This window comes from Oncorhynchus tshawytscha, linkage group LG10 (assembly GCF_018296145.1).
Source record: "Oncorhynchus tshawytscha isolate Ot180627B linkage group LG10, Otsh_v2.0, whole genome shotgun sequence".
Classification (NCBI taxonomy): domain Eukaryota; kingdom Metazoa; phylum Chordata; class Actinopteri; order Salmoniformes; family Salmonidae; genus Oncorhynchus; species Oncorhynchus tshawytscha.
Window position 1 is genome coordinate 60370428 of NC_056438.1, and position 25696 is coordinate 60396123.

General features: G+C 45.6%; 1 protein-coding gene across 6 annotated transcripts in view; it reads right to left on the bottom strand.

Moving 5' to 3' along the window:
- Nucleotides 1-25696, bottom strand: part of LOC112260559 (zinc finger protein 521) — a 183721-nt gene that overhangs the window by 136698 nt on the left and 21327 nt on the right. For all 6 annotated transcript variants that reach the window (XM_024435766.2, XM_024435765.2, XM_024435763.2 and 3 more), the window contains exon 3: nucleotides 8598-8804. In XM_024435766.2, coding sequence (XP_024291534.1) covers nucleotides 8598-8804 — 207 coding nt within the window. The remainder of the gene's footprint in view (nucleotides 1-8597; nucleotides 8805-25696) is intronic.

Consider the following 25696-nt stretch of genomic DNA (forward strand, 5'->3'; position numbering starts at 1 on the left):
AGAGTTGGGCTATTCAGGGCTGCTCATGTCTCCTCTCTATCGGTGTCTACTGCTAAAGGCTTTTGAAGCAAATAAAGTCTTTGTGGTTTTGTAGGAGTGTTCTTTTTGGTAGCCGCAAAGCAGCCGTTGGATCAATTCATCCTTTTTTTCTGTGTGGAAAAAAAGCTCCAGGTCTGCCAATGAGATCCTACTGGAAACAGTTATTACAAAACACGGTCCGCCAGCAACTAGTTAATGATAGTTGTGGGTATTACTGAACGTTTCCATGCCGCTGACCCAAAGACTTGTTTTACTTCGAACCAGCATGTTGGTGTACGAATTCAGACAACGAGAACATATTCAGAGAACCTTAATGTAATGAAATTCTTTATAAAGGCTTGAAAATAAACAGAGCTAAATCATTAACAGAGAGAACTGAACAGTATGCCTCTGTGTTCCCATGTCCCTATCAAATGACATCAAATCGCTGCAGTATTGCCTGCGATGTCTTGCTAGGAAATAGTGCAACTCATTGTTTCATAGTACATGAATATACCTCATTTGTATTTTTCTCATAAATCTAAAATGTATTTTATCAGATGTTGAATGCATCGCTAAATCTCCACAGGCAAGAGCAGAAAAAGGGAAGAATTTACATAATATAAATCCATATATGGCCCAGTTCTCTCTCTCTCTCTCTTTCTGATTGATTTCTTTATCTGAGGGAAGCAGAAGACATGCTCTGTTTGCTCTCACAGTGGCCGGCAAGAAAACAGAGAAAGACACTTATTAAAAAGGTCATCTCACAGAGGGTTAAAATAGCAGGCCACATATCTCTCCTGAGGGACGAGCTGTGCTTCTCCTCTAGTGAAGGACACAAGAAAAGGTGTTTCTCTAGGGAGCGGGCCAGTAATGAAAGTATGACCACTAGGATGACAGCACTGTGTGCACTGTGCTATTCAAATGCCTCCAGCACAGCAGCAGTATAGGAGAATAAAATTGACACTGGCAAGGTAATCCGTTGTGAAACCAAACTACCTTTGAATTAAACTCAGTATTGGTGCCATTGTCCTTATTTACATTAAAAGACAGTAAGGGCTACTATTAGTGTACATTTTCTTACATGCCATTACACTGTCATATATCTCAACTATTAACATGTGTGTGCGGCCCAAAAGAAAACCCATGCCAGACCAACCATAGGTGTCTCTTTCCCGCAACATAATCGCTAACAATGCGAGCCGGAGCAGACAATGGAAGACTGAGACTGTTGAGAGACAAAGCTAGCGGAAAGAGAGAGGCCTACAGAATAAAAGGCTGCCTCCTAACTCCTCTCTCTCCTGCCTCCTCCCCTGGGCAGCCTAAAGCCCTGACGGCAGGATGCTGATCCCAACACAGAAACCTGATCCGCAGCCATCCTGGAGCCTGGAGGGGGGCCGCGCCCGCCTCCCCCATCTACCCCCACATCCAGCCCCCCTGAGCCCCTGGAGCCCCTCCAGTCCTGCCCCCGAGTTAGATGACCACTTTGGGGGAGCACTCCTCCAGCCTCTCCAACCCTCTCCACACTCGGTTCACCAGAGAAGCATTCTTCCAGCCCTGCCTTGTCTTCCACCCCAGCCTGTACTCGAACAGTGGAAGTCTACCTCCGGGGGAGCATTCCTACAGCCCTGCCCCAGCCCAAGACAGTCTCTGGAGACACATTCCTGCAGCACTCTCCCTCCTCTCGCCTCTTCTCTCTCCCAGGCTATCTCTTGCCTTCCTCCGCAGTCCAGCATTAGCACGATCGATAGCACCGATCGCATCGGGGACACGAGGCAATCCATACCCCCGTGCTCCCTTAGCGCACTGCAGTGGTCACGGCTTAAGTGCATGGAGAGGTGTTAAACTTCAGCCAGACGGTGGGGAGACAATGGCAGCCATTGATCAGGGTGACATGTTATACATCTCTCTCTCTCTTGTCTGTTGGGCGTGGTCTAGTAGGCCGAGGTACAGTATGCAATAGCACCAGGGTTTGTTCTTTAAACTGTAGATCGTGTTGTTAGGTTTAGTTACCAAGGCATAGTGAGACGGTGGGTATGGGTACTCATTTGTTTGTGGTGTGCATGTGCCTTAGAGCTGGGATGATAAACCGAAGATTTCCGACACCGACATTGCCTTCAATGTCTCTTACCGAAGCATTTTGCTTACCTCTGTAATTTTCTGTGATTTTTCTACACAACATTCCTGTAGATTGTTTCTAAAACTATTATTTGGTCAACAGTAATAGCCTATGCATTATGTTGATCCCTGCTATGAAAGTATCTGCCTGTCCCTGTTTTGCTGTCGGCTGCTGACTCTCACTTCCTCTCCCCACTGTGCGCAAGGAGGATGGAGAGATGCATTCTGTGAAGCACAAAGCATTACCGTTGCTCAAAATGCTATTGTGGCAAAAATCGGGTTTTCAAAGAAACTACTGTTGTTCTAGATACAGAGAGGAGAGTCACAGCTTTCTGGGAGTAGATCATGTATTTCTCACCTTTTAATATTGAGTTTATGGCACCACTTTACAACCAGAGTAGGCTGTAGTTAGTATGATGCATGGAGCCAGTTGCAGTGAATAGTCGTACATCAAGTAGCCTAAGCCTAGCGCTGGGAAGTTTTTGTATGACATTAGCCTACATTAGCCTACATTTAGTGATAGATTAATCGATAAGCCTACTTGGCAATCTAGCAACAATATAATATTTAGAGTTAGCAATCTAGCTATGTGTTTAGGTGGTGACTAATATAGCCTATGGCCCAAAATGCACAAAGATGTCTGCAAATTCTCTGAAGAGCCAAAAATACATCTGATAATTCTGGATCCTGTTTGGACAGGTTGCACATCAAAATATCAATCAATCATTTCCTGAATATGTTAAATGAAATAGCTTACATTTTGAACCATCTCCATTAGAGGTCGACCGATTATCATTTTTCAACGCCGATACAGATGCCGATTATTGGAGGACCAAAACCGGGCCGATACCGATTTATCGGACAATTTTTAAAATGTATTTGTAATAATGACAATTACAACAATACTGAATGAACACTTATTTTAACTGAATATAATACATCAATAAAATCAATTTAGCCTCAAATAAATAATGAAACATGTTCAATATGGTTTAAATAATGCAAAAACAAAGTGTTGGAGAAGAAAGTAAAAGTGCAATATGTGCCATGTAAGAAAGCTAACGTTTCAGTTCCTTGCTCAGAACATAAGAACATATGAAAGCTGGTGGTTCCTTTTAACATGAGTCTTCAATATTCCCAGGTAAGAAGTTTTAGGTTCTAGTTATTATAGGAATTATAGGACTATTTCTCTCTATACGATTTGTATTTCATATACCTTTGACTATTGGATGTTTTATAGGCACTTTAGTATTGCCAGTGTAACAGTATAGCTTAAACAGCGCAATGCTTAAAGCATGCAAAACGCACGAAAGTGCTGTTTAAATGAATGCTTACGAACCTGCTGGTGCCTACCATCGCTCAGTCAGACTGCTCTATCAAATCATAAACTTAATTATTACATAATAACACAGAGAAATACGAGCCTTAGATCATTAATATGGTCGAATCCGGAAACTATCATTTCGAAAACAAAACGCAACGCAAGACACGCTAGATAAACTAGTAATATCATCAACCATGTGTAGTTATAACTAGTGATTATGATTGATTGATTGTTTTTTACAAGATAAGTGTAATGCTAGCTAGCAACTTACCTTGGCTTCTTACTGCATTCGCGTAACTGCATTCCTCGTGAGGCAGGTGGATAGAGCGTTGGACTAGTTAACTGTAAGGTTGCAAGATTGAATCCCTGAGCTGACAAGGTAAAAATCTGTCGTTCTGCCCCTGAACAAGGCAGTTAATCCACCGTTCCTAGGCCGTTATTGAAAATAAGAATGTGTTCTTAACTGACTTGCCTCGTTAAATAAAGTTGTAAAAAATATATATTATTATTTGATTTTTTTAAAATCGGAAAAATCTGCGATTTACAATTGTTATGAAAACTTGAAATCGGCCCTAATTAATCGGCCATTCTGATTAATCGGGCGATCTCTAATCTCTATTATCTTACTTGGCACTGGAAAATATTATCTAGAGCCCTGCCATTAATGTAAAGCAACTGTCCATTAAAAAAATGGTTGTATTGGTTTTCATCAAGCAAAAGAGTAACATATATCGCTATATAACTTTTTGTCCATATCAGCCAGCTCTAGCACCTCACCCCAAAATAATTGATCATTGATTTATAGTTAGTGCAAAAAATTGACAATTTATTGCGATATGGATTTGTTTTCCATACTGCCCAGCTCTAATGTGCCTGCATGGGTATTATACATATCTGTCTGCATGCATTCTTAAATCTCCTCAAGTAGACAGTACATGGTAAATATTTACTAAGCTAACTATACTGAACAAAAATATAAATGAAACAAGCAACAATTTCAAAGATTTTACTGAGTTTCAAATCACATCAAATCAAATTGTATCGGTCAAATACACATATTTAGCAGATGTTATTGCGGGTGTAGCGAAACGATAAAAAAAAGTTAATGTTCATATGAGGAAATCAGTCAATTAAAATAAATGCATTAGGCCATAATCTATGGATTTCACGTAACTGGGAATACAGATATGCATCTGCTGGTCACAGATACCTTAAAATAAATGAGCCTCACAATGGGTCTCAGCTTCTCGTCATAGTATTTCTGTGCGTTCATATTTCTGTGCATTCAAATTGCCATCAAAAAATGCAATAGTGTTCATTGGGGCGGCAGGTAGCCTGGTGGTTAGAGAATTGGACTAGTAACCAAAAGGTTGCAAGATCAAATCCCCGAGCTGACAAGGTCAAAATCTGTCGTTCTGCCCCTGAACAAGGCAGTTAACCTGCTGTTCCTAGGCCGTCATTGAAAATAAGAATTTGTTCATAACTGACTTGCCTCGTTAAATAAAGGTATAAAATAAATTGTCCATAGCTTATGCCTGCCCATACCATAACTCCCCCGCCACCATGTTGACATCAGTAAACCGCTCGCCCACATGTGTGGCCGGTTGGATGTACTGCCAAATTCTCTAAAATGACGTTGGATGTGCCTTATGGTAAAGAAATGAACATACAATTCCCTGGCAACAGCTCTGCTGGACATTCCTGCTGTCAGCATGCCAATTGCACACCCCCTCAAAACTTGTGGCATTGTGTTGTGTGACAAAACTGTACATTTTAGAGTGCCATTTTATTGTCCCAGCACAAGGTGCACCTGTTTAATCAGCTTCTTGATATGCCACATCTGTCAGGTTGATGGATTATCTCGGCAAAGGAGAAATGTTCACTAACAGGGATGTAAACAAATGTATGTACACAATTTGAGAGAAATAAGCTTTGTGCGTATGGAACATTTCTGTGATCTATTACTAGGCTACCCTGGGGCGGCAGGGTAGCCTAGTGGTTAGAGCATCCAGGTTGCAAGTTCAAATCCCCGATCTGACAAGGTACAAAATCTGCCGTTCTGCCCCTGAACAGGCAGTTAACCCACTGTTCCTAGGCCGTCATTGAAAATAAGAATTTGTTCTTAACTGACTTGCCTAGTAAAATAAAGAATTTAAAAAAATAAAAAAATTAATTCAGCTCATGAAACATGGGACCAACACAAACAAATAAGAATATCTACTGCAACAAGAATTTCTACATTTTCCACAAAATCCTACTCATTCTCAATATCAGGATTGGGTCCAGTCAAGCTCTGAATGGGTTTCCTAAAAATAAAACCTAAAAAAAGTGATTTGTAGAAGTGGAGGATTCAGTAGGTGCTGGTTGTTGATTAGAATGTGGTTTTAATAAAGCCAGCCACATAGGAAGAAGACTCCCGACTGAAACACACACACACACACACACACACACACACACACACACACACACACACACACACACACACACACACACACATACACAGTCTGCTGTATCTCAAAGTGTATTTTTCCCCTCCCTCTGTGTTTGAATACCTATAGAGTGGTCGTGCATAATGCTCAGGTTTTACAGGGGTTCTTAGCCAATCTGCAGCATTCCCGCATTCAGCAATTAAGTCTTATTTGTCTGTGAGATTGACATTAATAAAGGCCTTTGCTTAATTCTAGGATAAATAATATGCCTGAGTTGTTCATTGTGACCGCGTCTAGATAATGTAAGACCCTGTCTATAAGTCAGAACATGCTTGACTATTGTCTTGCTCAAAATGCTAAAAAGAAAAATCTGAAAACATTTCAAAGCACTTTAAAGGTGCCCCTAGAAATATAACTCCCTTTGTTCCCAATCAAATCATAATAGGAAAAAGGTAAGGTATCAAACAAATCAAAGAGCTATTAGAAATGGGCAATACTGTTAGAAGTCAATGGTACAACATGAGCTTCTTTCCTACTCTACCTTTAATGAAATGGCCTTCGTGCAATGATTTCATATGTATGCCAAATATAATGTGCTGGAATCAATATTTGTTTGATGGATTGCTGGGTGTATTGAGAGGAGACGACTGAGGGCTCCACTCAAGTCAGGAAAGTCATAATTTGCAAGTGCACATTCAACAGATTTCCACACCTTTTGAAAAGTAGGCTAGGCCCTCTCTCCTATACACTTTGCTTGATTGGCTTTCTGCTTGTGAAGCAGTACACACATAAACACATATACTGACACACATACACTACCGTTCAAAAGTTTGTGGTCACTTAGAAATGTCCTTGTTTTTGAAAGAAAAGCACATTTTTTCCCCCATTAAAATAACATCAAATCGATCAGAAATACAGTGTAGACATTGTTAATGTTGTAAATGACTATTATAGCTGGAAACGGCTGATTTTTAATGGAATATCTACATAGGCGTACAGAGGCCAATTATCAACAACCATCACTCCTGTGATGTGCTTTTCTTTCGAAAACAAGGACATTTCTAAGTGATCCCAAACTTTTGAACGTACATCTATGCGCCCACACACGTGAGCAAGACACTGTCCATTCAGTGAGACAGGCTTCCTGCTAATGGAAAATCTTTGTAACACTCATATGGGATATCTTACTGGTTGTTTGGAAATCTGAGATCACTCTGAAGCAGTCCTGCCCTATAATTTGCGGTTGGCTGGTTGCGGATTGCAAAATATGAAATCAAACTATGTCTGTGTATAAACAGAGGAGAGTATTTATTGCTGTCTGATAGGACAATGTTTACTGTAGCCCCCCTCTTACAATGAAACACCTAACATAAAGTAAGTCTTCCTCTTCACATGAACTTATCTTCATCTTCATTCTGTTTACTTTCTAGCCTGTCTTGTTAAGAGAAAAACTAAGTGATCTCTCCCAAAAATGACAAGAAGAAATTTGTGTCAGACTGTTTTTCTCATCATGGGACAGGACGGTACAGGAGGGTACAGGACAGGACGGTACAGGATGGTACAGGAGGGTACAGGATGGTATAGCACAGTACAGCAAGGGACAGGACGGTACACGACAGGACGGTACAGGACAGGATGTTACAGGACGGTACAGGACGGTAAAGGGACAGGACGTATAGGACAGGACGGTACAGGACGGTAAAGGGACAGGACGTATAGGACAGGACGGTACAGGACGTTAAAGGGACAGGACGTATAGGACAGGACGATACAGGACGGTAAAGGGACAGGACGTATAGGACAGGACAGTACAGGACGGTAAAGGGACAGGACGTATAGGACAGGACGGTACAGGACGGTAAAGGCACAGGACGGTAAAGGGACAGGACCGTACAGGACAGGACGGTACAGGATGGTAAAAGGACAGGACGGTACAGGACGGTAATGGGACAGGACGGTATAGGACAGGACGGTACAGAGTGATAAAGGGACAGGGTAAAGGAGAACACCAAGTCCATGAGAATCACATGGAGGAAACCTTCAGCAGCTCATATCATTAGTTCTCTGAGCCACCTTGTCAGAGTATTTATAGCAGTGTTCTGTTTATCCATCTCAGGTTCAATGACACAGTCTGCCAATGGCACCCTTCCTTCTCTCGTCTTCCTCCCAGGGTCCCAGTAGACATGGACGATGCCTCCACACTAAGAGGAGAGACCTCACTATAGTAGGGATCCACTTACCAAGGAGGTCTGGTTACAGTGAGACCTCAATGACATTGGCTTTGACTACTGGCGAATATGACTGTGTGGCTTGGTGGAGTATGTAGTAGAGTGTGTGGCGTGGTGTAGTGAGGTGCCTAAATACTCAAATGATCAGTACGGTAAGAGGAAGTGTGGGTGTGTGCATACATACACATTGTGTTGTGTGTCTGTGTAGTAACGGCAAAGGAGAATGGAAAATATCCATATAATGCATGCAAAAAAAAAATAGAGTTTTTGTGAGTGTGTCATACTGGAAATCCACCTATTTCATGGTATGCAATGTTCATCTAAGGTAGACTAGTGCTGCAGTCAATTACAGGCTGTGTGGTGAAGTACCCAGCTCACTATGGATTCCTATGGTTTTCTCCAGTGGGAAGACTGGATTGGGAGAGATAGAACTGACTGGTGGAGAGGGAAGGGAAGCTCGGTGGGCTGAGCGTTGTTTACCTGTCAGCTGGCATTGATTAATCTTGTGTTCGGTGAGATCACTCAGCGACTCGAACACCTGCTGGCAGCTGTCGCAGCTGTGCAGCGCGGCCTCCTCGTCCTCCTCCTCCTCGCCTTCCTCTGGAGAGAGAAGCCTCTTCCTCAAACGCCTGGACCCGGTCTCAGCCTCACCATCCTCCAGTCCGCTCTCAAGGGCGCACTCTGGATCTGTTGGAGTCACAGGAAACAACACAACACCACACAGTTAGTTGAGTGACCCGGAGTGGAGAGGAGAGGCTACCTCTGGGTGACAATAAAAACAATCTCTAGAGTCCAGTTTTAATAAAACAATAATAAAAAGTGTAATAAAGATGGAGGTTCCTTTTGGAATACTGTAACTCAAGCATAACATATCGAGTACGGACACACACACACACACACACACTGACATGGAAACACACTGACATGGACACACACACACTCACCCGCCGGCCACCATCGTACGCACACATGCACACACACACCACTATGTTATTAAAAATGGCTTGATGTTGTGTTTGTCCTCAAAGTACAGTGTATGAAACTAGCCGGATGGGAATATGTGTTGTTAATACATCCAGGATTGCAGGCCTTGCAGGTTCTTCAAAATTTGAGAGTTCCACATGAGAACGCTGAACTGCATCACTCTGGATGTGTCAAAGGAGACAGGAAACTACCCATGTAATCTAGACTTCCAACTTGGAATTGTAGGCAAATTATGAGAAAGAGAGAGAGGGAGAGAGAGAGAAGCAACACACAGGACTGAGATTAGTGTGTGTTATGCTGTCATCACAACACACATCTCTGAATTATTCAGCCTTGCTCGCAGGCAGCCGCGGGTCACACACATCAATATTCTTCAATCCATCTGCAGTTTTGTCTCTTGTTGGCTTTGTGCTATAGTAGTGCCAGGGGTGGGCCGACTACCGTGAACCAAGACCTACCAGTCTACGAACAAGGACTACAAACTACGTAAACCCAGGGAGACAGACAGACAGACAGCACCAAGGTCCAAGTGATACTACTACACTCTTACAACAACACAACAAACCCTGCATCGCTTGCTAATTCATCTTAAACATCTCCATTTAGAGAACAGTAAAAAACAAAACACATATGGTAAACTGGTGGGATAATATCAGCAGCATCTTTCAGATTCAGCAGGCAGCATTGCCTGCAGTCCATTCTCTCTCTCCCCTGCTGTGTCTCTCCCATTTCAATACAATAAGGCTGATTACAAAGCCATACTCACAATTAAACAATCATGGCCCCACCGGTCTAACTCCCAAAGCTTTCTGGGTAGTGGAAGGAGCCCTCCCTACATTGACTGGCAGCCATTTTGAGTCCCACTGCCAGTTCTCTTCGAACATTGCCTGAAACCTCTTGAGGGAACATTATGAGCAGGACTGCCTAGCCTACAGTTAAGACCGCTTAAGGACATGGGGTGGGTAGGAAGTAGTGCATTAACGTGTCTGTGGCACTGTGTTGGCATGAAGCCGGGCTGTACATATGTGGGCTACATGTTGGCCGGCCATTTTAAAGTCTTTCTCTGGTCGGTCTGTGGGGTGCTCTTAACAGTGTGAAATTCCTCAGAGAAGAGGCGTTCCAAAACTCATCAAGGCCACCCAGGATTTTTCCTTCCCCCCTCCCTCCACTCCACTCGCGGCCAAGTATCGATGTAACATCACACCCACCATTGTCCTTCCCTCTTGGCGACGGAGGCTTTCGGAACATGCCCTCTAAAAATATCAGCGCTATAGTCCCCGCTGGGACCACCACAGAACAGAACAGAAGGTGTTTCAAGAAAATGAAAATCCCAACCCAATCCTCGCAGATGCAGGCCTCGCTGGGCTCTCTAAGGGGAATGCTGCTTTTGACTGAGGCCAAACGCCACACAATATACACTCATGATTCATCCATACTCACAGGCCCAGCAGCAGCAGCAGAGCACGACTCCAAATGTGCCACAAAAAACTATCGAAGAAACGTCAAGGTTTTTCATAGGCACCAGAAAGTCAAGTGAAATTACACTTATTTTTGTTGAAGACTCAATCAACGGAAGCCTTTATGACACACACATATACGCAGAGCATTCGGAAAGTATCCAGACTTTTCCCACATTTTGTTACGTTACAGCCTTATTCTAAAATGGATTTAAAAAATGTTTTACTCATCAATCTACACACAATACCCCATAATGACGAAGCAAAAACAGGTAGAAATGTTTGCAAATGTATTAAACTTTTTTTTTAAATGAAATATCACATTCAGACCCTTTGTTCAGTACTTTTTTGAAGCACCGTTAGTAGCGATTACAGCCTAGAGTCTTCTTGGGTATGACGCTACAATGATCTCTCTGTACTTTGCTCCGTTCATCTTTCCCTCGATCCTGGCTGGTCTCCCAGTCCCTGTCGCTGAAAAATATCCCCACAGCATGATTCTGCCACCACCATGCTTCACTGTTGGAATGGTGCCAGGTCTCCTCCAGAACTGATGCTTGGCATTCAGGCCAAAGAGTTCAATCTTGGTTGCATCAGACCAGAGAAGAATGAGGCCTCCCGAGTGGCGCAGTGGTCTAAGGCACTGCATCGCAGTGCTAGCTTCTGGGTTCGAGTCCAGGCTCTGTCGCAGCCGACCGGGAGACCCATGGGGCGGCGCACAATTGGCCCAGCATCGTCCGGGTTAGGGAAGGGTTTGGCCGGGCAGGGATGTCTTTGTCCCATCGTGCACTAGCAACTCCTGTGGTGGGCTAGACGCTGACACGGTTGCCAGGTGTACGTTGTTTCCTCCAACACATTTGTGCTTCTGGGTTAAGAGGGCATTGTGTCAAGAAGCGGCTTGGCTGGGTAGTATTTTGGAGGACACACAGCTCTCGGCCTTCACCTCTCCCGAGTCCGTACAGGAGTTGCAGAGATGAGACAAGACTGTAAGTACCAATTAGATACCACGATATTGGGGAGAATTTTTTTATTTTTTATTTTTTTTATAAATAAAAAATGAAAGGACCAGATAATCTTGTTTCTCATGGTCTGAGAGTCCATAAGGTGCCTTTTGGCAAACTCTAAGCGGGCTGTTTGATGCCTTTTACTAAGGAGTGGCTTCCATCTGGCCAATACCATAAAGGCCTGATTGGTGGAGTGCTGCAGAGATGGTTGTCCTGTCAGAGTGACCATCGGATTCTTGGTCACCTCCCCGACCAAGGCCCTTCTCCCCCGACTGCTCAGTTTGGCCGGGTGACCAACTCTTTTTATCTGATATTTTCAAAAAAGTCAACTTATTCTTTGGGTTGCTGATTCAAGAAATCACAGGAAAAGGCTAAAAACGCAACTAAAGTAGCTTATAAAAACATAAGCATTCCCCCCTGAACACCACTAATGTCAAACCAGTGTCCTGTGGATGTAAGCTGGAATCATGGCTTTCTGTACATGAGACTGACCCCACATACCCCCCTTTAAACTGGTGTTGTTTGGGTAAAGTGCTGAATGTGTGGGGGGGGCTCACAGTTTACAGGCCCACCACCACACCACGTCAATACTAAGGATCCTGAGCCTGTCTCGGTCTTTCTGGGTCTCCTACAGCAAACTGGGTTACACAATGCCGTCGGTGGTACGCCAAATAAAAATGTGATTCACATTTTCAAACAATCCATTTATATTTTCCAGCGTGGCTATACATTTGGTTGAGGTTTTTTTCTCGATTGAGTAGCCTCGTTTCACTGCCAAAATTTTTTATTTAACAATCTAGTGTTCAGCGAAATAACAACACAATGTTAACTAAATAAAGTTAGCCTAGTCAAATAATTAACATCCAATCACATTAACCATTACTCTCTGGCGGGAATTCCACTAACGGTCCGTATGTAGCCAAACGTAGCTGCTGCTCATGTTGGTATCTGTACTGATGGCACAAAAGCCATGACAGGGAGACATAGTGGAGTGGTTTAAAAAAGTTGACAAGTTTTAAAAAAATCCAATCAAATCAACTTTTATTTGTCACATACACATGGTTAGCAGATGTTAATGTGAGTGTAGCGAAATGCCTGTGCTTCTAGTTCCGAACATGCAGTAATATCTAGCAAGTAATCTAACAATTTCACAACTACTACCTTATACACACAAGTGTAAAGGAATGAATAAGAATATGTACATAAAAATATATATGGATGAGCGATGACCGAACGGCATAGGCAAGATGCGGTAGATGGTATAGAGTACAGTATGTACATATGAGATGAGTAGTGTAGGGTATGTAAACATTATATCAAGTGGCATTGTTTAAAGTGACTACTGATACATTTATTACATCCAAATTTTAATTATTGAAGTGGCTAGAGATTGAGTCAGTATTTTGGCAGCAGCGACTCAATGTTAGTGATGGCTGTTTAAACAGTCTGATGGCCTTGAGATAGAAGCTGTTTTTCAGTCTCTTGGTCCCAGCTTTAATGCATCTGTACTGACCTCGCCTTCTGGATGATAACGGGTTGAACAGGCAGTGACTCGGGTGGTTGTTGTCCTTGATGATTTGTTTGGCCTTGTGACATCGGGTGGTGTAGGTGTCCTGGAGAGCAGGTAGTTTGCCCCCGGTGATGCATTGCACAGACCTCACTACTCTCATGGCCACTCAGTCATGGGTGAACAGAGAGTACAGGAGAAGGCTGAGAATGCACCCTTGTGGGGCCCCAGTGTTGAGGATCAGCGGGGTGGATATGTTGTTTCCTACCCTCACCACCTGGGGGCTGCCCGTCAGGAAGTCCAGGACCCAGTTGCACAGGGCGGGGTCGAGACCCAGGGTCTCAAGCTTAATGACGAGTTTGGAGGGTACTATGGTGTTAAATACTGAGCTGAACAGCATTCTTACATAGGTATTCTTCTTGTCCAGATGGGTTAGGGCAGTGTGCAGTGTGATTGCGATTGCGTCGTCTGTGGACCTATTGGGGTGGTAAGCAAATTGGAGTGAGTCTAGGGTGTCAGGTAGGGTGGAGGTGAAATGACTAGTCTCTCAAAGCACTTCATGATGATGGAGGTGAGTGCTATGGGGCGATAGTCATTTAGCTCAATTACCTTAGCTTTCTTGGGAACTGGAACAATGGTGGCCCTCTTGAAGCATGTGGGAACAGCAGACTGGGATAGGGATTGATTGAATATGTCCGTAAACACACCAGCCAGCTGGTCTGCGCATGCTCTGAGGAAGCGGCTAGGGATGCCATCGGGGCCGGCAGCCTTGCAAGGGTTAACATGTTTAGATGCTTTACTCACGTTGGCTGCGGTGAAGGAGAGCCTGCAGGTTTTGGTAGTGGGCCGTGTCGTTGACACTGTATTGTCCTCAAAGCGAGCAAAAAGGTTGTTTAGTCTGTCTGGGAGCAAGACATCCTGGTCCGCGACGGGGCTGGTTTTCTTTTTATAGTCCGTAATTGACTGTAGACCCTGCCACATACCTCTCGTGTCTGAGCTGTTGAATTGCGACTCTACTTTGTCTCTATACTGACGCTTAGCTGGTTTGATTGCCTTGCGGAGGGAATAGCTACACTGTTTGTATTCGGTCATGTTTCCGGTCGCCTTGCCCTGATTAAAAGCAGTGGTCCACGCTTTCAGTTTTGCACGAATGCTGCCATCAATCCACGTTTTCAGGTTGGGGAAGGTTTTAATAGTTGCTGTGGGTACAACATCACTGATGCAATTGCTAATAAACTCACTGACCGAATCAGCGTATTCATCAATGTTATTGTCCGACGCTATGCAGAACATATCCAAATCCACGTGACCACAATTGAGAGACGAGCTTAAAGTTTTCTTTACTGACCATCATTTTCACTTGTCTAACCGTTTGCATGATGACGAGTTTCTCACACGACTGGCCTATCTGGGTGATGTTTTTTCTAGACTGAATGATCTGAATCTAGGATTACAGGGACTCTCCGAAACTATATTCAATGTGCGGAACAAAATTGAGACAATGATTAAGAAGTTGGAGCTCTTCTCTGTCTGCATTAACAAGGACAACACACAGGTCTTTCCATCATTGTATGATTCTTCGTGTGCAAATGAACTCAAGCTTACGGACAATGTCAAATGTGATATAGCGAAGCACTTGAGTGAGTTGGGTGCGCAATTACACAGGTTCATTCCCGAAATGGATGACACAAACAACTGGATTTGTTGTCCCATTCATGCCCTGTCTCCAGTCCACTTACCGATAACTGAACAACAGAGCCTCATTGAAATTGCAACAAGCGGTTCTGTGAAAATTGAATTTAATCAGAAGCCATTGCCAGATTTCTGGACAGGGCTGTGCTCAGATTATCCTGCCTTGGCAAATCGCACTGTTAAGACACTGATGCCCTTTGCAACCACGTGCCTATGTGAGAGTGGATTCTCGGCCCTGACCAGCATGAAAACTAAATACAGGCACAGACTGTGTGTGGAAAATGATTTAGGACTGAGACTCTCTCCAATACAACCCAACATTGCAGAGTTATGTGCATCCTTTCAAGCACACCCTTCTCATTAACCTGTGGTGAGTTACTCACATTTTTCAATGAACATAAAAGGTTTTATATGTAAGGTGGTTAAATAAAGAGCAAAATTATTGATTATTATTATTTGATTATATGTGCCCTGGTTCTATAAGAGCTCTTTGCCACTTCCCACGAGCCGGGTTGTGACAAAAACTCACACTCATTATTATGTTTAATAAATGTATCGTATAGTTTGTGTGTAGCAGGCTTACAATGACGGCAAAAAACAACTATTGAGAGTGCACTGACCCTGGTGCTAGATGGGGTACGCAGCTGGAGGTTGAATGTTTGAAGGGGTACGAGACTATAAAAAGTTTTTTAATAAAAAAACCACTACAGTAATCTATCAGATCCGGGCATGCTCTTAAACCAGGTCTCTACAGGCTGGACAGAATAACAACACATCCACTGCTGCTTGGAGGGGCTGACAGTCACATACAGAAGACAGCAATGGTGTTATACTGTATTTCAATTTTTTTTCTGTCTATTCCACTGCTCTGTTCATTTCTGGCATCCATTGGTGTGACTATTTTAATTATTTGAAGTTGCAGTTGGAATGGATGCTTATATCAGTATAGAAATGTCACAAGGGTTCACCAGATATGGAAAACATTGGCTACATTCATCTAAATTAAATCCACAAATCCATATGTTAAGGTCAGGTGGATATCTGTATATTGATTCAATAAGACTACAGAATGTATCTACACAGTGAACTGCATTCTAAAATGCTACAGTGGATATTATTGGGAGTTAAAAGCTCGTAGATGATTAGTAAATCAAAAGATTAAATTCTGGCTAGTGATTGACGCCCTTTTGAGTCGCCCAGTAACGTCTTCCTGGGGTCCATCCATCATCCATTTCCTGTCTGTTAAGGTGCATTGACATTTATCCCCCTGGACCTCCCACCTTTATATTATTGAATATTTCTGCTCTTAAATATTTATAATCTTTTAATTGATGTTTTCCTCTCTGCTCCCTTCACCCCTACCAGGGAACCAGAAGGACCCCAGCAGAGCCGGGCCCCCCATGTCCCCTCACGGCCTCCCACTGAGCACTGAGAGAGACAGGTGGGGCCACTTTGGCCATGGGGAGAGGGGAAGGAGAGGAGGGGGCTGGAGAGAGATAGAGATGGGGAGAGAGAGAGAAAGGGTAGAGTGAAAGAAAGAAACCGAGAGAGAAAAAGAGATATTGAGAAAAGTACAGTACAGTACAGTGGAGCGAGAGAAAGTGAGTTTTCGAGAGGTAGACATAATTTGGCTGACACTATAGGGCTTTAAACGCTACACTGGAGGGGTCTCAAATATTTCTAAATCAAATTCATTCAAATCTATCCGAAACATAAAGGTTGAAGACATGGCAATAAAAATGACCCCGGGGTGGTGCCATGCTTTCTCCTGCTCCTGCTACGTCTCTACTGTACTGTACGTCTAGTTCCATAAGGTTCAATGGGAGTCCTTCTGTTCAACCATCTCCATACTCATTTTCTCTCATTTCCAAGAGAGTAAGATCATGTGGATGGTCCCTCTCTCCTCAGCCCTCCCCTCCCTCATTTGCCATGCTACCCCTCCCACCATCAACCCCCAAGTTCAAATTAAGAATTTATTTTAACCAGCGAGCAGCTTCTGTCGACACGTATCGGCAAGCCTGATCAAAGGCAAGCTCCTTTATCAGAGTGAGGAGGGCTGTCAGAAATAGGACATTAAGATTGAAAAACCCTTCACACGGATGCTGCCGCCCGCCTGCCACCTCATTATTAAAAAATCCTCAAACTTTATTTTTTTCTGAGAGAGAGGAGCAGGAGAGCTCTCACAATATAGGTCACACTGCCAGCCACATTACAGTACATTCTAATGCCACATGTGAATTCCTCCGAACGTATCTATGTACAGTAACTATCCTCTCCTCTCTTCCTCTATGTGGCTGCATGGAATTTGGGGTCCCTCCACTTAGCCCATCAAATCCACTGATCACAGATCAGTGGATGTCACTTGTCATGACCTAGCTCTGAGACTCTGAGAGCAGAGAGATCAACTGATCACAGATCATTAAAGACTTAAATTGATCTATCTCTGAGACTCTGAGAGCAGAGAGATCAACTGATACCACATTATTAAAGATAATCAGGTGTTAACATTGAGAGGCTACTGTACTGTATTTATTCAGCAGATATATGGTCAGATCATCATACAATGAGATCCGATTCATAATTAAGTCTGGATGGCTTGCTTATTTTACTGTGTCTGAGCTTTTTGGATGTAAACTCAGCAAAAAAAAGGAAACGTCACTGCTTGTCAAAGAAAATGTGTAAATTTCCAATAACTTCACAGATCTTCATTGTAAAGGGATTAAACACTGTTTCCAAGCTTGTTAAATGAACCATAAATAATTAATGAACATCCACCTGTGGAACAGTCATTAAGACACTAACAGCTTACAGACGGTAGGCAATTAAGGTCACAGTTATGAAAACGTAGGACACTAAAGAGGCCTTTCCACTGATGCTGAAAAACACCAAAGGAAATGAGGACTGCAGATGTGGCCAGGGCAATAAATTACAATGTCCGTACTGTGAGACGCCTAAGACAGCGCTACCGAGAGACAAGATGGACAGCTGATCGTCCTCGCAGTGGCAGACCACGTGTAACAACACCTGCACAGGATCGGTACGTCCGAACATCACACCTGCAGGACAGGTACGGGATGGCAACAACAACTTCCCGAGTTACACCAGGAACGCACAATCCCTCCATCAGTGCTCAGACAGTCCGCAATAGGTTGAGAGAGGCTGGACTGAGGGCTTGTAGGCCTGTTTTAAGGCAGGTCCTCACCAGACATCACCGGCAACAACGTGGGCACAAACCCACCATTGCTGGACCAGACAGGACTGGCAAAAAGTGCTCTTCACTGAAGAGTCGCGGTTTTGTCTCACCAGGGGTGATGGTCGGATTCACGTTTATCGTCAAAGGAATGAGCGTTACACCGAGGCCTGTACTCTGGAGCGGGATAATTAATGAACAATTTAATTTGATTGCTTTTCTGATTTCCGTGACAAGGTTGCCTGCTGCTAGCAAGGCATAATGCTATGATAAACTTACACAAATTGTCACGCCCTGGTCAAAGTATATGGTGTTTGTCTTTATTTATTGGGTCAGGCCAGGGTGTGGCATGGGTTTTTGTATGTGGTGTGTATGTATTGGGATTGTAGCTTAGTGGGGTGTTCTAGTTAAGTCTATGGCTGTCTGAAGTGGTTCTCAATCAGAGGCAGGTGTTTATCGTTGTCTCTGATTGGGAACCATATTTAGGCAGCCATATTCTTTGAGTGTTTCGTGGGTGATTGTCCTTAGTGTCGTTGTTCCTGTCTTTGTTAGTTTTCACAAGTATAGGCTGTTTCGGTTTTCGTTACGTTCGTTACGTTCTTTGTTTTTGTAGTGTTTGTATTGATTCGTGTTTTACATTTGTTTATTAAACATGGATCGCAATCTACACGCCGCATTTTGGTCCGACTCTCCTTCACCACAAGAGAACCGTTACAGAATCACCCACCAACCAAGGACCAAGCGGCGTGGTAAACAGAGGCAGCAGCAACAGCAGCAGCAGGAGAAGCGACAGGTGCAGCAGGAGCAACAGCAGCAGCAGCAAAGGCAGCAGCAGGAGAAGCAACAGAGGCAGCAGCAGCAGCAGCAGTGGGAGAGGCTGCACTATTTGGATAAATGGACTTGGGAGGAGATCCTTGACGGGAAAGGACCCTGGGCAGAGCCAGGGGAATATTGCCGCCCCAAAGCCGAGCTGGAGGCAGCGAAAGCAGAGAGGCGGCATTATGAGGAGCTAGCACGGCAGAGCGGCTGGAAGCCCGAGAGGCACCCCAAAAAATTCTTGGGGAGGCACAGGGAGAGTGTGGCAGAGTCAGGAGTCAGACCTGAGCCAACTCCCCTGTTTACCGTAAGGAGCCATGGATGGAATTGGAGCTGTCGGCGAAGCTGAGTGCTGAGTCTGAGAGTGTTGAGGATGTATTGGACAGAGTAGAGAGAAAGCTGTTGGTTTGGCATAGTATGCACGGCATTCGCCCTGAGGAGCGTGTTAGCTGTCCGATGTCACCCGTGTCAGTTCCTCGTACTCAGCCTGAAACGTGTGTTGGAGTTCCGGGGGATTTGATGCCGGCTATACACACCAGGTCTCCAGTACACCTTCACAACCCGGTGTGTCCTGTTCCTTGCACTCACCCGGAAGTGCGTGGCCCGGTACCACTAGTACCAGCTCTCCGCACCAGGCTTCCTGTGCGTGTCCTCGGCCCAGTACCACCAGTGCCAGCACCACGCATCAGGCCTACAGTGCGTCCCGCCTGTTCAGCGCTGCCAGAGTCTTCCTCTCCAGCGTTGCCGGAGCTTCCCGTCTGCCCAGCGCCGCCAGTCTGCCCAGCGCCGCCAGTCTGCCCAGCGCCGCCAGTCTGCCCAGCGCCGCCAGTGCCGCCAGTCTGCACAGCGCAGCCAGTCTGCCCAGCGCCGCCAGTGCCGCCAGTCTGCCCAGCGCAGCCAGTCTGCCCAGCGCTGCCAGTGCCGCCAGTCTGCCCAGCACCGCCAGTCTGCCCAGCGCCGCCAGTGCCGCCAGTCTGCCCAGCGCAGCCAGTCTGCCCAGCGCCGCCAGTCTGCCCAGCGCCACAAATGCCGCCAGTCTGCCCAGTGCCGCAAGTGCCGCCAGTCTGCCCAGCGCCGCCAGTGCCGCCAGTCTGCCCAGCGCAGCCAGTCTGCCCAGCGCTGCCAGAGCCTTTCGCCTCTCTAGCGCTGCCGGAGTCTCCCGCCTATCTAGCACTGCCAGAGCCTTCCTCATCTCCAGCGCTGTCGGAGTCTCCCGCTTGTTCAGCGCTGCAGGAGCCTTTCTCCTCTCCTGCGCTGCCGGAGTCTCCCGCCTGTTCAGCGCTGCCAGAGCCTTCCTCCTCTCCTGCGCTGCCGGAGTCTCCCGCCTGTTCAGCGCAGCCAGAGCTGCCAGCCTATATGAAGCAGCCAGAGCTGCCAGCCTGCATGGAGCAGTCAGAGCTGTCAGTCTGCATGGAGCAGCCAGAGCTGTCAGTCTGCATGGAGCAGCCAGAGCTGTCAGTCTGCATGGAGCAGCCAGAGATGTCAGTCTGCATGAAGCAGCCAGATCTGCCAGTCTGCATGAAGCAGCCAGAGCTGTCAGTCTGCAAGGAGCTGCCAGTCTGCAAGGAGCTGCCAGTCTGCAAGGAGCTGCCAGTCTGCAAGGAGCTGCCAGTCTGCAAGAAGCCGCCAGAGCTGTCAGCCTATATGGAGCAGCCAGAGCCGCCAGTCAGCATGGAGCAGCCAGATCCGTCAGTCTGCCAGGATCCGCCAGTCAGCCAGACTCTTCCAGATCTGCCAGTCAGCCAGACTCTTCCAGATCTGCCAGTCAACCAGACTCTTCCAGATCTGCTATTCAACCAGACTCTTCCAGTTCTGCCAGTCAACCAGACTCTTCCAGATCCGCCAGTCAACCAGACTCTTCCAGATCCGCCAGTCAACCAGACTCTTCCAGATCCGCCAGTCAACCAGACTCTTCCAGATCCGCCAGTCAACCAGACTCTTCCAGATCCGCCAGTCAGCCGGGATCTGCCAGAACTGCCAGTCGGCCGGGATCCGCCAGTCGGCCAGGATCCGACAGTCAGCCAGGATCCGCCAGTCAGCCAGGATCTGCCAGATCTGCCAGTCAGCCAGACTCTTCCAGATCTACCAGTCAGCCAGATTCTTCCAGATCTGCCAGTCAACCAGACTCTTCCAGATCTGCCAGTCAACCAGACTCTTCCAGATCTGCCAGTCAACCAGACTCTTCCAGATCTGCCAGTCAACCAGACTCTTCCAGATCCGCCAGTCAACCAGACTCTTCCAGATCCGCCAGTCAACCAGACTCTTCCAGATCCGCCAGTCAGCCGGGATCTGCCAGAACTGCCAGTCGGCCAGGATCTGCCAGTCAGCCAGGATCCGCCAGTCAGCCAGGATCCGCCAGTCAGCCAGGATCTGCCAGTCAGCCAGGATCTGCCGAAACCACCAGCCAGCCAGGATCTGGTAGATCCATCAACCTGCCTGAGCTTCCTCTCACTCCTGAGCTTCCTCTCACTCCTGAGCTTCCTCTCACTCCTGAGCTTCCTCTCACTCCTGAGCTTCCCCTCAGTCCCGAGCTTCCCCTCAGTCCCGAGCTTCCCCTCAGTCCCGAGCTGCCTCAGTCCCGATCTGCTCCTCAGTCCAGTGGGGTTCTGGGTGAGGACTACTAACTAGGCCATGGTCGGCGGCGAGGGTGGACTATCCAGGGACGCGAGGAGGAGGGACTAAGACATTGATTGAGTGGGGTCCACGTCCGCGCCGGAGCCGCCACCATGGACAGACGCCCACCCGGACCCTCCCTATTGTTTTGAGGTGCGTCCGGGAGTCCGCACCTTAGGGGGGGGGGGGTTCTGTCACGCCCTGGTCAAAGTATATGGTGTTTGTCTTTATTTATTTGGTCAGGCCAGGGTGTGGCATGGGTTTTTGTATGTGGTGTGTATGTATTGGGATTGTAGCTTAGTGGGGTGTTCTAGTTAAGTCTATGGCTGTCTGAAGTGGTTCTCAATCAGAGGCAGGTGTTTATCGTTGTCTCTGATTGGGAACCATATTTAGGCAGCCATATTCTTTGAGTGTTTCGTGGGTGATTGTCCTTAGTGTCGTTGTTCCTGTCTTTGTTAGTTTTCACAAGTATAGGCTGTTTCGGTTTTCGTTACGTTCATTACGTTCTTTGTTTTTGTAGTGTTTGTATTGATTCGTGTTTTACGTTTGTTTATTAAACATGGATCGCAATCTACACGCCGCATTTTGGTCCGACTCTCCTTCACCACAAGAGAACCGTTACACAAATGCTTGTCTAGTGTTGGCTGTAAAGCATATTTTGAAAATCTGAGATGACAGGGTGATTAACAAAAAGTTAAAGCTGTGTTCCAATATATTTCACTTGTGATTTTCATGAACAGGAATATTTTCTAGGAAGATTTATGTCCATTGCGTTATGCTAATTAGTGTCAGATGATGACAACGGTCCCATTCACGGGATGGGGTGTCACTACAGGTTAAGGATAATATCACCTCAACCTTACCTGTCACCCTAAACCCACTTCAATTTGCTTACCGCCCCAATAGTTCCACAGACAATGCAATTCCCTTCGCACTGCATAATGCCCTAACCCATCTGGACAAGACGAATACCTATGTAAGAATTCTCAGCCTTCAACACCATAGTACGCTCCAAGCTCATCATTAAGCTCAGAACCCTGGGTCTGAACCCCGCCCTGTGCAACTGGGTCCTGGACTTCCTGATGGGCCGCCCCTATGTGGTGAAGGTAGGAAACAACACCTCCACTTTGCTGATCCTCAACACACAAGGGTGCATGCTCTACAAGGGTGCATGCTCGCAAGGGTGCATGCTCTACAAGGGTGCATGCTTGGGCCCCACGAGGGTGCATGCTCAGCCCCCTCCTGTACTTACTGTTCACCCATGACTGCGTGGCCATGCACACCTCCAACCCAATCATCAAGTTTGCAGACAACACAACAGTAGTAGGCCTGATTAACAACAATGACGAGACAGCCTATAGGGAGGAAGTTAGGGCCCTGGCGGAGTGGTGCCGGGAAAATAACCTCTCCCTCAACGGCAACAAAATGAAGGAGCTGACCGTGGACTTCAGGAAACAGCAGAGGGAGCACGCCCCTATCCACATCGACAGGACCGTAGTGGAGAAGGTAAGGTGAAAAGCTTCCTATTCCTCGGCGTACACATCACTGACGATCTGAAATGGTCCACCCACAGACAGTGTGGTGAAGAACGCGCAACAGAGCCTCTTCAATCCCAAGTGGCTGAAGAAATTTGGCTTGGCTCCTCAGACCATTGTCATGAAAATCTTACACAGGGACACCTGAAGTCAATCTTACATTAATCATTGTTTACTATCAGCACGCTGGAGAGGTTCCAACCAACTCAATGCACCATGTACACATGATGATCAGGAGCTATTACGGGGCATTCCCGTTAGTTCCCTTATATACAGGTTACAGACACGTTACATAAGCATAGTTCATAGTTCCGGCATGTGTCTGGCGCCGTCTCCTATCTTAAGTTAAAGAACATATTCTGGGCATTCTGCCAGATGGTCCTAAAGAGGAGGTCATGATGCCCCCCCCTCATATCTTTACCAGGCACCGCAGGAACCAAGGATTGTTAAAGATACCAAACCGGTCTACCCAACGCATCACTGGGGGAACACTGCCTGTCCTCCAGGACACCTACAGCATCACTGGAAGGAAAAAAAGATCGTCAAGGACATCAACCACCCGAGCCTGTTCACCCCGCTATCATCCAGAAGGCGAGGTCAGTAGAGGTGCAATCAAAGCTCAGACCGAGAGACTGAAAAACAGCTTCTATCTCAAGGCCATTAGACTGTTAAATAGCCATCACTAGCCGGCTACCACCCGGTTATTCAACCCTGCACCTAAGAGGCTGCTGCCCTATATACATAGACATGGAATCACTGGCCACTTTAATAATGGAACACTAGTCACTTTAATAATGTTTACATACTGCTTTACTCATCTCATATGTACATACTGTATTCTATTCTGCTGTATTTTAGTCAATGCCACTCTGACATTGCTCGTCCTAATATTTATATATTTCTTAATTCCATTATTTTACATTAGTTTCAACATCAGCAGTGAAGAGGTGACTCTGGGATTCTGGCCTTCTAGGTAGAGTTGCAAAGAAAAAGCCATATCTCAGACTGGCCAATAAAAATAAATTATTAAGACGGGCAAAAGAACACAGACACTGGACAGAGGAACTCTGCCTAGAAGGCCAGCATCCCGGAGTCGCCTCATCACTGTTGACGTTGAGACTGGTGTTTTGAAGGTACTATTTAATGAAGCTGCCAGTTGAGGACTTATGAGGTGTCTGTTTCTCAAACTAGACACTCCATTGTACTCTTGCTCAGTTGTGCACTGGGGCCTCCCACTCCTCTTTCTATTCTGGTTAGGGCCAGTTTGCGCTGTTCTGTGAAGGGAGTAGTACACAGCTTTGTACAGGAGCTTCAGTTCCTTCGCAATTCCTCGCATGGAATAGCCTTCATTTCTCAGAACAAGAATAGACTGACGAGTTTCAGAAGAAAGTTCTTTGTTTCTGGCCATTTTGAGCCTGTAATCGAACCCACAATCGGTGATGCTAAGGAAAGGCTAAAGAAAGGCCAGTTTTATTGCTTCTTTAATCAGGACAACAGTTTTCAGCTGTGCTAACATAGGCTTTTAGAAGGGTTTTCTAATGATCAATTAGCCTTTTAAAATGCTATACTTTGATTAGCTAACACAACATGCCAATGGAACACAGGAGTGATGGTTGTTGATAATGGGCCTCTGTACGCCTATGTAGATATTCCATAAAAAATCTGCCGTTTCCAGTTACAAAGGTCATTTACAACATTAACAATGTCTACACTGTATTTCTGATAAATGTACTGTTATTTTAATGGACATAAAATGTGCTTTTCTTTCAAAAACAAGGACCTTTCTGTGACCCCAAACTTTTGAACCGTAGTGTATGTTGTGAATTGTTAGATACTACTGCTCTGTTGGAGCTATGAACACAAGCATTTCGCTACACCAGAAATAATATATGCTAAATATGTGTATGCGACCAATGAAATTTGATTTGATATTACATTTTTAGATTCACGTGGCCAAACTATTACTGGAGGATGTAGAGCAAACAACCGAAACAACACGGAAGCTAACATGATAAAGAAACCACCACGTGTCACAGGTAACACCGGTGGCATCATTCACCATTAAAATCGTTGCACCAAAAGGAATATAAGAACACTAAGGAAAGGAAATCAAAGCGCACGAATGAGAAACATGATTTGATTTCCTCTTTCTTTCTTTCTTTCTTTCTTTATTTCTCTTTCTTTCTTTCTCTCTCTCTCTTTCTCTCTCTTTCTCTCTTTCTCTCTCTTTCTCTCTCTCTCTCTCTCTCTCTCTCTCTCTCTCTCTCTCTCTCTCTCTCTCTCTCTCTCTCTCTCTCTCTCTCTCTCTCTCTCTCTCTCTCTCTCTCTCTCTCTCTCTCTCTCTCTCTCTCTCTCTCTCTCTCTCTCTCTCTCTCTCTGTCTCTCTCTCTCTCTCTTTCTCTCTCTCTCTCTCTCTCTTTCTCTCTCTCTCTCTCTCTCTCTTTCTCTCTCTCTCTCTCTCTCTCTCTCTCTCTCTCTCTCTCTCTCTCTCTCTCTCTCTCTGTCTCTCTCTCTCTCTCTCTCTCTTTCTCTCTCTCTCTCTATCTGTCTCTCTCTCTCTCTCTCTCTCTTTCTCTCTCTCTCTCTCTCTCTCTCTCTCTCTCTCTCTCTCTCTCTCTCTCTCTCTTTCTCTCTCTCTCTCTCTCTCTCTCTCTCTCTCTCTCTCTCTCTCTCTCTCTCTCTCTCTCTCTCTCTCTCTCTCTCTCTCTCTCTCTCTCTTCTTTCTCTCTCTCTCTGAGTGATAATATTGAACGAAGCGCCTTGCCATGCCATTAGTGTAGTTGA